Raw genomic sequence first — 12,990 nt, 5'->3', positions numbered from 1 at the left:
CAGAAGGGAACTAGGGGTTAGCGCAAGCTAATGGAAAAAATAATATATGCCCATACCATGATAAATCTTGGTAATCTTAGAGTGTTTTTATAAGCACATCAGTATCTGTTCAGCCCTGCGCTAGACCTCTTACAGTATTCCAGACAGTGTGACCTTTCTAAGGCACTAAAGTTGCATACAGTGAAAGATACAGAAGGTCAGAAAGTCAGCACTGACTTTTCCAAACATACAGACAAATAAAACAAATCAAAAAGCTCAAGCAGCCCAAATGGAATCCCAGCATCGTTAGAACAGGCTTCCTCTCAGGTAAGAATATCATTTCACACAGAACAGATAAACCAAATGAAAAGAAGGAATTCTGATATGGAGGAAGAGACTGAAATAATCAACCGGACAAGAAACACCTTCAAGATAAATAACAAAAGGCTATCAAGGACTTTGTTCCTTGGCATTTAACCATATTGTTACTGTGATGCAAAGGAACCAGCAACATGCTAGTCACTGCAGTGGGACAGGTTTATCCCAACGTCCTCACATACAGTCTTCCTCCAGCTGCTGCTGTGCTAATGCACTGCAGGCACCTGGCAGGGAATTTGCAATCCAGTAAACAAACTTGAGACTGTGGGGAGATGAGTTTTGCGAGGAGGCCTGAAATGAAATGATTGTTTTAAACTTATGGAAAATGCTTATTAACCAACTATGAAATATTGCTGTATTCCATTTTACTAATATTGAATTCTGTGTGTTAGATCTGAAAAATAAAGAAATATTAACATGTTCGGCACTGCAGTCTAATGAACAGGAACAGAAAGTATATGAAGAATATGGATTCTGCAATAGCTCAAATCAAGAAAGTAAAGAAAAAAGAAACTTCTTGTATAGAGAAGCTGCTAAAGTTTGTAAAAGAGCTGGGAGTGCATGGATAGGAGGAGCTACAAAACTGTAGGTTCAGTGCTGGCACTGTTAAACCACATCAGAATTGCATGCTGACTTGATGCAGGACATGTAAAAACCTGCCCAAATGTAGGTATACATAATTCTCATGTTAGGATTAACAGCTGTGCATCACTTCAGATGGATTTACACATGGACACAGAGTGAGACAAAGCTAGACTGGGATCTCCCGCAAGAGAAGTCTGCCTTCTGGTTTGCTTCTGGATCAACTTAAACTGGACTCTACTTGCCCAAAATTTAATTTGCAGCAAGAACAAAAGATTCATGCAGAAGTCTATTAATTCCCCCTCAGGTACACCCATTACACACAATCCAGTCAGCCTCACAGAATACAAAGAAACACCACAATGAAAACGAAACACCCCAAACCAAAGAAGTTTGTGCCTGCTGACTCGGAAGCAAATGTTAACAGCATCTTTTACCACAATTTTAAGTATGCCCAAGAAGTTGGGCGACCATCATCAATCCTGTAAAAGACAGTAAGATATTAAATATATCTGAGCAAGTTAAGATTCCCCCATCCCTTTCTAGGAGCTACTTTCATGTGTTCATATATATTCCAAATAAAAATTAAGTTCTCTAACTGAAAACTGAACAGGCTGTAATAAAAGAATACTTAATAAAGCATATTCAGCATAATCAAAAGGAAGACTCCATGTGAATTATTTTGTAAGTTAATACTGTCTTCAGTAAGACATGCTTCCAGAAAATAGAACAGGTTAATCTAGCTTTACCTTACAAAGTGAATTTAGCACGATCAAGCAAAATCAAGTCTGCTTTTTTACAAATCAACAGTTTCAAGATCTGATAAATATTTAGATCCAAGCTACTTTTAAATTTTTAACAGTCCAGCAAGTTTCTAGCATAGTCAAAACATGAATAACTTCACTACCAAAAAAAAACCCACTTACCAAGCTTAAAAAAGAAAGAACAAACATGCATATTACATTTTTTTAAAAACACATTTCTATTTAAGTGACTGATTACACATAGAGATCTAAAAAATTTTTTTTTTTTTTTTTTTGCTGAAGATAATCAGGATAGACAACTCAGGCACTTTACACCACACTTTCTTCTCTCAAAAATTAAACAACCCTTCCTAAAAAAAATGTTTTTTCATATGTGACATCTCACATTATAGATTCCTGAAGTGACAGAAAGACAGAAAGCATTATGCTTGTATCTACAGAGTAGGAAATTTCTATTTCAAATAGAAACTAAAAATTTTAAATGTAGTTAACAAAAAAAAAGTTGGAAATCAAGGGACAGAAAACAAAGAATTATTTCCTTTTTGCAAAATAAAATAATTGATTTTCTCTTGCAAGTTACCAGAAGACCATCGATTCATCACTAAAGATTTAGTTCAAGAAAACCAGTTTGACAGACCAAAGAATGCACCACTTTCTGAACAATAAACAGGCAGCGTTCACATAATCTACATTTTCACCAGACTGCTGATAAAGCAGGAGTTGTGCAGTGGTTTAAGATTTGATTTCTTTCCAACCTTTCCCAAGTTCTAGATATGCAAAGCAATGTGAGCCATTAACTGCTTGCACATAGCACTTGAGGCCTTCCCTTGTGCAGTTTGTAATTATCATTTTCTGAAAACTATCTGTTCAACAGGAAAATTTGTATTATTTTAGTCTAAAAACTGTTCTGATTACTGTTATTAAAAAAAGTCAACAAGCTTTAGTGACTGTTTTGCAGAACTCAAAATACAGCAGTTAGACGTGTTACCTGCATGATCAATGAATGATTATCCTTAGCCAGAGGGAAAAAACAAACAAAAACAACCACCTTCCCCAAAATTTATGAGAACATGACATTCTAGACAATGTCATTTGTAAACATGTTTATTTTATTATTATAAACTTGACCTGTGGAAGTCTAAAGGACTGGGGTTTGGCTGTATCCCATCTTCTCAGGCCAGTTACAGCAGTTATTCTCAGAAGCATCCACAAGTGAGCAGAAAGGGTTAAGTGAAAAAGTATGGCAGCCAATTATATTACAATTTAAGAAGAGATGAAAGTGAAAATAATATTGCAGAAAAACAAGTAAAATTAATAATTTATTTTGGATTTTCCTATAATGGTAAATTTGGGGGTCACTCATCTGGATGAGGATATTACTGTCCCATTTAATGCCTTTCAGCCTCCATCCTGCAAAAGGATAAAAATACAAACCAAGAAAACAAGACTTGAAGCTTCACCTTCCCTGTTACACCTAGGAAAAAAGCAGCCACAAGCAGTTCTCTTTCATACTTTTCATTTATTTTGTTCAACACTCAGTACACAGTCCTCACAGACCTCTCAGTCACCTCTCAGTTCATGCTGTTGGAAACAGAGACACTGATTCCCAGTTAGTTAAGGGAAACACTGTCTAAAAAATAAAAGGGAATTGTGGAAAACTACTGAAGRCCAGATTGCATGCTCAAAGTGGGCAGGTTGTTAGCCCCAGCAGAAGCTAAAACTGATCTCTAGACCATGCCCAATATGTATACAGGAAATGAGTACAGGCAGCACCAAATAAGGTTTAAGTTAAGTGTACCACTAGGACATGTTGCAAGTCATCACAGAAATCCTGATAATTCAAAGAACCTGATGTACTTCCAGATTTTCACAGGAGGAGAAGAGGGACAGAACACCCTACTGATTCTTCCAGATTAACTAGCATAGCACTTGGTAAAGCAAGAGACTGAGTAGAGATCCAGCAGACACACAGAATATCCAAACTATAATGTACCTGTATACAGATACAAAGTAGTTTAAACAAGAAAATACTCCATTTCACTACAATCCAAAAAGATCTCCAAGTTCCTTAGCATATGGAGTACCAAGCTTTAGTTATGAGGTCTTATGCAGAGTGTACAGGCTTCAAAACTGTACTGCCACTTTTGTAGACATCACTCTACTGCAAAGTCAGTATTCAATCAGAACAATGTTCCTTGAGGGCGCTTTATTTGGAAGACACCACAGAGTAAAAAAACAAAAAAAACAAAAAAACCCTAGAAGTACTTACCAGTTATGCCCAGTAAGAGTCCACTACCTCCTTTTGCAAGAAGAGATACTAGTTCTCAGATCAGGGCCAAATTCTACCTAAGTAAACAAGCTTAAACTCTGTACTGCAGTTCTAGAAGTATATAGTATTTTGCACTGTCTTTCCTAAAATGTTGCAGAATGTTCACAATCGAACAGCTGTTGTGTTCCACTCCAGCGACAGCTACATTTCAATGGTGGATTAAGTGATCCAAAACCATCCTTACCTATCTCACAGGGGTATAGTGAAGATTAACTGTTTGTAAAGCCATGGAATGAAGAGACATACTAAATATCTTTATTAATTCTAGTGTGGTCATGCTGAGTAGAACACTGCAAGACCCAGAGCTGCAGAACTCTACAGTTACAAATTATCGGTCTTGTCCTGCTGTTATACTGCAATGTATTTTTATTTGCATTTTAATGTTCTTGCATACACCTTCAGGGCAGGAATCCTATTATCTTAACTATCTCTATTATCATGTAATTCTACAGTGCTTTAGAAATCATAAGTAATAGTGAAAACTAGATTTACCATTTCTCTAACCACATCCAATACACACCAATTCCCTCATCATCCTTTCTCTAAATTACAAAGTTGGATTCAGTAATACTGAGGACATTTATCTGAGATGCTTCCCTACAGAACTTTGTTTGGAGTTTTATTACAGCTTAAAAACGAAAGGTTTGGGGGTGATATAAACGTACATTTAAACAAGTGTTCCTCAGGCTTTCAGATACTCAACTCAGCACAACAAAGCAGCAAGAATACATACAACTGTGAGCACATACACAATTTTGTAACATTTGTCACTAATAAAGTGATGATTAAAAAAAAAATACATTCCTTCTTTGTAACACTTCTTCAGAAAAAAAAGGTTCTTCTGCTAAAACAAAATACAAACTTAAATATTAGAACGCAGAGAATGCCTTGGACTAACACCTTCTTAGTTTTAATCACAAATAATTGCCTCTTCTTATACTAATGAGCAGGGCAAAATGGAAACTAATTTAGACAATTCATTTAGGGCAATAGCTCTGTGAGCTAATATTACTGCTGAGAGATCCATTCTCAATTTCCTAGAGTACAATAACAGAGCAGCAGTAAGTTTTTCACTTCAGGGAGCTTTTCTATCCTGTGTAAATATAAATAGAAATCCCATTATCTATTGATAAAAACAACTAAGCAAGCTAAATAAACTTTTATATGTTACAGTTTCCTACAACAACCATCAGCTCCCTGAATCACAAATGTAAATAAAACACTTCACTTACTGAAATCAATGAGAAACCTTCCAAATCCTTGCCTTTGGTATTGGGGCATGATCATTATGCAGGAGACATTGTACTTCTGCTGGCAAAGCTTTTCCTGAGGGAAGGAGAAACAGATCAAGTATGTCAAAGCACTGCTGAAGTGGGCAATTACCTGCACCTGTCACTGTCCTTGTAAAATATCCCAGTAAGGTAAATGAATGCATGTGGTCAGTACCAAAGCTGAGTAATTCCACATTAATAATTAATAAGAAGGAAGTATCAATCAAATATACCCTCAAAAATATTTGAGTTTTATTAGTTAGCTACTCAGCACCTTAAAAATTAAATGGATTACCTAAACAGCATAAGAAAGGTTAAGCATAGTTTGGAAGGAGGGGGACAGGAGGAAGAGGAAAATATTTTCATGCTTTACTGATCATTCTGTCAGGGATATACAAGCAGAAAATAACAACCATACATATGGTGAAGATATATTTTCTGCAATTGCTACATTAATTACTTCGTTGGTTTTCACCTGTATTTTGTCTTCTACCTCTGAATGAATACAAACGGGGGGGGCACCCTTCAGTTACAGAACTAAGTAGTCATACTTAAAGCATACTAACTTTTTCAAAGCTAAATGCTTCTCACCTAAATCCAAAGGAAGGCAAAAGCTCAGAATTTGGAGCTCTATTTCAGACAAAAATGAAGTCGTATGTATGCACATAATGGAGGCAAACATTATGGGAAGAAAAATCTAAACCATGAAGCTGTTTCAACAGCATAGCTTAGAGGTTCTTTTATTGATATTAAAAAAAAAAAAACAAAGAAGAACAAGAGAACCTTGAAGCCTTATTATCTTTAAAAGACTACACAGAAAACAAAAGTCAGTACTACGTAGATTTGAGGGAGACCAAATAAATCAACTAGGAATAAACAGGCTGGCATAACTGACAAACAGCTAGGGCAAGCACACAGATAGGCAAAACACCACCTCCTAATTTAGCCTCCCCACCTAAGATGACACCAGATCAGTGATGACACTGACAGGACCAAAGGCCCATAAGCTGGTTTCCAAACATTTCTTCAGTTGTGAGAGCAAATGTCAATGCCATATTTCATAAGATTTCTTAGTTTCTATGTGTATGATGAAGGCTAAATCAGTATCTTCTCTGTACAGGCTCCCAAACTCTCAGATTGCCGCTTAGTACTATGCATCCTGGTGATGTATTTGCACTTGAGGAAGAAAAGACGGAGCATTTCTGCCAGCAAAATGACACCCATTGCAGGTGCAAAAAAGGGGGCCCAACTCAGTAAATCATTGCAGTACTTCAGTGAATTCAAGGTGATGCTGAAGTATTTTCCTAAGTTTTGCTGGGGAAAACATTTGTGACCACCAGAACAGACAAACAGACTGATTGGGGGGGCAGGGAATGACAACAAAATGCATCCTTGCTGAAAAAAGGAAGGGGAGGAAACATTCAAACATCAAGACAGATTCACTTCAACACCTGCGATATCTTAAATAAACCTACTAGAAAATACTTGCCAACATCAGAGTTCACATGAGTTTGTCTGCCACGTGAACTTCAGACTGAAATAAGCTATTTGAAAGTTTAAGGTCAGAGACAGTGCAAGTTGTGCCTGAAATTCTCACTGTTATTTAAATCTCGGAAAGGCCAACACCTCCGAAGAAATGAATCGGCCCAGGAGTACCGCCGTAGAGTGTGCAAGTACTCCAATATGATTTTTACACTTAAAAATGCCTTTATACAAATCACTTCTTGGTGAGATTAGAGGCAAAAAGCACTCTTTAAATTTCTGAAAAGCAGAATGCAGGTCATACAGTAACTGTTTGTGTGCCAAATCATCAAATTTCTTACGGTAAAACTAACTAATGGAAGCTTTTAAGACATATCTAATTATCCTTCACCACTATTTTTATTAGTGTTTGTCAAGACAATTCAGAGAAATACTTTTGTCCATAACTGTGATTATTGCTTTAAAATTCAAAGAAAAAACACAAAAAATAAAGACATCTACTATAAAGGCAACGTACGCTGTGAAGTTAGCRCTCAAGTTCTTAAGCTTACTGTATTAAGTAACTGCATTAGACTGTACACAAGAACGAACAAAGATATACACAGTAGGTCATTTATGTCTAAATAGCCACCTTGAACAGCTAGCAGTAAAAGCCTGAATGCAAATCAACATCATTTCAAATGCCTAGCACTTTTACTAGTTAGACTAGGTATACTTCTGCAAAACTTGTAATTTAAAGAGAGTGTGTGTGGGGGAGAGATTTAATTTTCAACTGTACAGATACAAGTCACAAAACAACCTGAAAAGAAAATGCATATAGCTGAGTACATATATAAATTCTCAACTTGCACCAGTCTTTGAGAAAAGAAAGTACTAGTGTATTTGAGATGAATCACATTCCATTTGAGACTGATGGAGAGGATTTGAATTTTTTTAAATAGAAGTTTTACTTTGCTGTTGAAATTGCACAAATATTTAAGTTCACGTATTAAAGGAGAGTGGGAAGAGTTATAAATAATGTTTTGAAAAAGAAACACTTTTTTACCTTAGAGAAATATCCAACTAAATGGCAGCCTTTCTCATCATTTTTTGTAAGAACATAGAAGAGGAATGGTTCAACATCATAATACAAGGTTTTGTGGTCCAGAAAGAGTTTAGCTAACAAACAAAGATTCTGACAATAAATTTTGCTCACATTTCCATCAACCTAGAAAGCAAGACAGATGCAGTTATTTCCCATGCCACCAACATATTAGGACAAAATAGCTTCTCGAATCAACCTTATCCTAGGAGGAAACATGAAAAAGATGATGTTACAGAAAAAAAAAAGTTTCAGAAGAGAGATGCCCCAGCTTCTTGTTAAATAAGAATTCTCCAGTTAGTACTAATTACTTTGCATTAGTATCTTCAGAGGATCTGGATTAACTAAACAAAGTAACTTCACCTTTTAATTGTTCAGGTTGGACTTACCTCTTCCACTTAATTCCTGGAATGAAACGGACATGACTAGCAGACAACAACAACAATGTACTATTTAAAGCTACATTAAACTGTGGACTGCTAGTAGGAGGGCGTGCCCAACAACAACAACAACAATAATAATAATAATAAAAAAAAAGAATGAATTGCATACTGAATCTTAAGGTACAAGACCAGTGAATGGGTTGTCAATTTGGTATTAAATATAGTAGCATTTTAGATACAATGAAACAAGACAAAAATACTACACTGGGGCTAAAATGATACTGTGCAAAAGAAGTACATTTTCAGGTTAAGTACTATAATTAGTCTAGGTATGCTCCTAGTATGAAGAGTCAAGCTGTGACGCAGACAGCTACAAAAAAAACTAGGCACAGATGCAGATTTCCTAGACTACAAAAATAAGTTACTCCCTGAAACGGAAGGCTCAAAGACAAAAGTCTTTTTGAAATAATCTTAATAGAAACATTTGTTTGTACTGATATTCTTTGATAAAGTCACTATTTCTTTCACACAGACAGCCAAATGATCTGCACACAATGCTGAGAAAGAAACTGTATTCTATTCTGTTTCTAGTTACAATCCTAGTTACAATTCTGAGTAAACACCAACCTTTTGGATTTATTTAGGGATTTCAAGGTGACTGACTTAGTGTAGTTGTGTTATTTGGATTAAAGAAAAAATATTTAATGATCAGCTACTGCTACTAAAAGCATCAGAATGAATAAACTTACATATAGCATTTGAGAACTTATCAACTACATTAAGTCCTCATAGAATTTGCTCCATTATCCAGATTTTTATCCTCCTTTTGCACACTTATTAGCAAATATGTAAATTAAATGAGTGTCAACAATGTAGAAGTTATCACTGGGTAAGCCACAAGTCTGAAAATCCAAATTCTGTAAGTTATTTTTCAATGAGAACATTTGTACAGAAATGTAAAAACACTCCTTCGATTCCAGACAAACGCAGCTCGTTCATCAGTCTTAAATGAGCGAAAAAGTGGACTACAACCTCAAAAGAAAACATTTGTCAAAGTTTCTTGGCTTCAACATAGTAGTACGCTATGTCGAAGTCTTCTCTCAAATCTGTCAAAGTCATTCTCTGGGAGGAGGTACATAAATCTTAAATGCCAAACTCRTTTCTGTTTCTCTAGAAAACAGAAAGCATGAAGGAAACCACATCCCTTGCATTCTGCCAAACAGAAAGTGGGTGCACAGAATTCCTTAAAGTATCTACTAGGAAGGACATCAATGAAAGACAAAGTCTCTACAGTTATCAGAGCAACAATTGAAGCTAATCTTGGAAATGAAAAACAAAGACTTTCTTTCAGAAGTCTTAAGATAAGTGCTTATTAAGGTGCCTAAAACAGAGAAAGGAGACAGAAGTGGAGAAAGAGTCCAGACATTCCTTTCACATGCATCTTATTTTCTGTGTTTTTTTTTTTTTCTCCTCAGAACTGTTTTTTTTTTTTTAATCATTTTTTATTCATGGGTTGGCTGTAGCTAATGAAAATAAAATGAACTAGAAAGCAGGATTTGCTTATTGTAGCATGCTGGACAGCTCTTTTAACACCCAATAAGGGAGGAAAAAAGGTTAATTATTTCAGACTGACTAGGACAATCTTGTTTTTTTGATAGGGAAAGAGTTTTAAGCCTGTTTACAATTTAAGAGTTTTGCTAGCAGATCTATAACCTGTAGAAAAGCTACCTGAATTGGGAAGAAAACACAATCCTGATGTGGATAGCTATGCTGAACCAAATAGATTAGCAAAAAAATATTTCTACTTTCCTAACTTTGTTTGCAATCATGTCCTTATGGATTCTGAATTAGCTCTCATAAACAAAGGAATAAGGGGCAGAAAAAACACACATGGTGGAAAACCATAGCAAAAAACAAAACCTGGCTGAGACACTGGCTGATGTAGAATTTTCTTTTAAGTTAATATTGCAAAAACAAGCAAGTGAACCAAGTATTAAGGTCTTTTTTTAAATTTAAGTAATGTCTCCAAAAACTGTATCTACCACTATTTGAACAGATAATGGCAATGATCAGGCATGACAGACATTTTTACAATATGAAAACACAAATTACAAGTAGAATCTATGATACCTGAAATTAAAAAGTTAAATATGCACATCTGAATGCTGTTGCTGAGAAACAATCTCAAAAAGTCCTAATAACCCTGACCGTCTTTTCTGTTAATGCAACTGGTAACTCTAGGAATGTACAGATTAACGCACAGCTTGAATAACTGCAGACACACTACTTGACATGCAGATTTCCATTGTCCAGGATATCCTTAAAAACTCAGAGACTGCTACAGAAAAGGTCTCCAAGACAGTAATTTAGATTATAAAGGGCTATGCCCACAAGCTCAACTCTGGGCTTCCTAAATTAAAGGCAGCTTGTTGTGGCCAGAGTTAGACTGAACCTCCATCATCCAACCAGGATACTTCAGGGCAAGTTTCTCAAACACCCAAAAGGAAGAAAAAAACCCTTAGTTGCTACATTTAAATTTCTAGAACAATATGTAAACTGCTTTGCTTGTTTTCATACCTTGGAGATATTTACATGATGCTCACTACTCTCTCTACACCCAAAAATACTCAAACAGCCAAAACTGAACAGGTGTGAAAGGCACTTTTGCTGTGAAGGGAAAGGTTGCCCAGCTGAAGGGCTTCCATTGCAGCACCCATCTAAGAAGCATGCTGCACAAGAATCTTTAAAGGTTGAGTAATGCATAATGTACAAGTGTAGAGAAAGTAAGAGTCATGAGAGAAAAGGGCAGGGTGGAACAGGACAGGGAAGATGGACTTGTTTCTGCAGTATAAGAAGAATCTTCATGGAAGTATTTAAATATGTTAAAGTTTTCCCCCGCCATTGGTCTACAGCTGGTCTGTAATGTCTACAAACTGATTACTTTCAGAAATCTAGACTTTGATATACCTACCTCAAATACTGAAAGGTCATTTCTTCTGTAGATTTCATTGGCTGGAGGATGAAACCAGCCACATTTCTTTGAGTGCCTTAACAAAATGTTTTTACTTTTCATGTATTTAAGACAGAATTCGCACAGGTAAAGCTTTGGTAGTCTGTATGAAAATTAGAAAGATATTTTATACAAAAAAAAAAAAACAAAAAAAAAAAACAAATGAACCATTTGTTAAATTCTATAAACAAAAAAGTTACCACAAAGTGACAAGCCCCTCCCCATTTTAACGTAAGGTACCCTGAGTAAATGCTACTTAAGTTAAAAAAAAACATTAGAGGGAATGATTAAACATATACATCAGTCATTAGAAGGGCACATATTGGGGGAAAGAGAAAAAAAAAAAAGATTCAGATTCAATCAGAGTGAACCTGATTCAACTGAGTTGAACTCTGAGCAGCTGTTTGGTGGTCCAGCCTCAGCTAAATCACAGTTCCCTTCCTCCCACCCCATCTCACATTTCACCTAAGCTTTTGTTGTGGTCTCCATCAAAGTAGGTACACTGGAGTCATACCTCAAGTTCCATCCTTTTTCACAATAAGGACAAAGGAGGCTCATAATAGGCTACAGGGAATTTCCTTCCCTATTTTGGATGTGGAGGAGGCTAGGAAATTTTTTTCTTCTCACTCCCTTCCATTTACTTGGATGGGACAGCAGACTGTGGTAGGATGGTCCTCTCCCCCCTATCCTCCAATCAGCCACATTATCACTTTACTCAAACACAGAAGCCAGTCCAGAAAGTTCACATATAGGCAAAAGGCTCCCTTCCACCCATCTCCACGACAAGCGGCAAGATAGATGACTATTCCCCCAAGGAGGATTCAGTTCAGGCTGGATGCAGATAAACCACAGGTACCATGCTGGACAAACACTGACAATGGGATCTACCTGCCAGAAAAAAGCCTGCTCCTTTCAGTAATTTTTAGCTATTTATCCTCATTTTAAGTTACTGAAGTAGTAGAATACTACTGCAGGAAATCAGTTTACTAAAATTAGTTTAGTTAGTCTACAAATTCTTAGAACAGAGGCCAGTTATATCTGCTCTGAAGTTACTGATACATCTTGGAATCATGTTGAGGTAATAGCACTGGTTTACAGTATTCCAGGATTCTAAGAAAATTTATCAGAGTAGTACAAACTGTTTATTCCATGATGTAATATCACTGCATACAGAGCCAAGAATCACACTGCCTCCTACAGATGTCATCCCACTGTTGGCTCATACTAACGATTATCTGTTATCATACCTCTGCCTGGGATTAGTTTACTTGATGGGCCAGATCTCTCTCCCTCTCCCTCACAGTATGACAGAAAATAAGGGGCTACAAAAGTGAAATAAAACATTAACACTGTAAAAGCTCTGTTAATAAGATGGAACAGAAATGCTCCATACACTCTTTTTTGGCCCTTGATTTTTATACTATCAATTCACAATATACCCCTCATTCCCACTACGCAAAGATGACAGTATCTAGGAATGAGGGGGATGGAGAGAAAAGGCAGTTTACAGTAATGTTATCCACAGGCTTTTTGGAACAGGCCATATAATTTGGTTGTCCGCTGTAGAGAGTACTTGATGAACACACAGTTCTGCAAATCTCCACGTGCCATAAATCCAGTGGATTCATAAAGCATATATTTCCAGTATAAGCATAAATCAGTAGAGATCTACTGAGCACATGTACCAGTTCATGCTCTCTGCCTGACTCTGAGGCATCCTGGCGAAGGAGG

At 36.4% G+C, this 12,990-nt stretch overlaps 1 protein-coding gene across 13 annotated transcripts in view; it reads right to left on the bottom strand.

Annotated features, from left to right (window-relative positions):
• Positions 1 to 12,990, bottom strand: part of KAT6B (lysine acetyltransferase 6B) — a 129,224-nt gene that overhangs the window by 32,007 nt on the left and 84,227 nt on the right. For all 13 annotated transcript variants that reach the window (XM_026055770.1, XM_026055772.1, XM_026055778.1 and 10 more), the window contains 3 exons: positions 11,221 to 11,362; positions 7,831 to 7,992; positions 5,265 to 5,358 (listed from right to left, as the gene is read on the bottom strand). In XM_026055770.1, coding sequence (XP_025911555.1) covers positions 5,265 to 5,358; positions 7,831 to 7,992; positions 11,221 to 11,362 — 398 coding nt within the window. The remainder of the gene's footprint in view (positions 1 to 5,264; positions 5,359 to 7,830; positions 7,993 to 11,220; positions 11,363 to 12,990) is intronic.

The sequence above is a fragment of the Apteryx rowi genome, unplaced genomic scaffold, assembly GCF_003343035.1.
Source record: "Apteryx rowi isolate R43461 unplaced genomic scaffold, aptRow1 scaffold_126, whole genome shotgun sequence".
NCBI lineage: Eukaryota > Metazoa > Chordata > Aves > Apterygiformes > Apterygidae > Apteryx > Apteryx rowi.
This window is presented reverse-complemented; position numbering and strand designations above follow the sequence as displayed.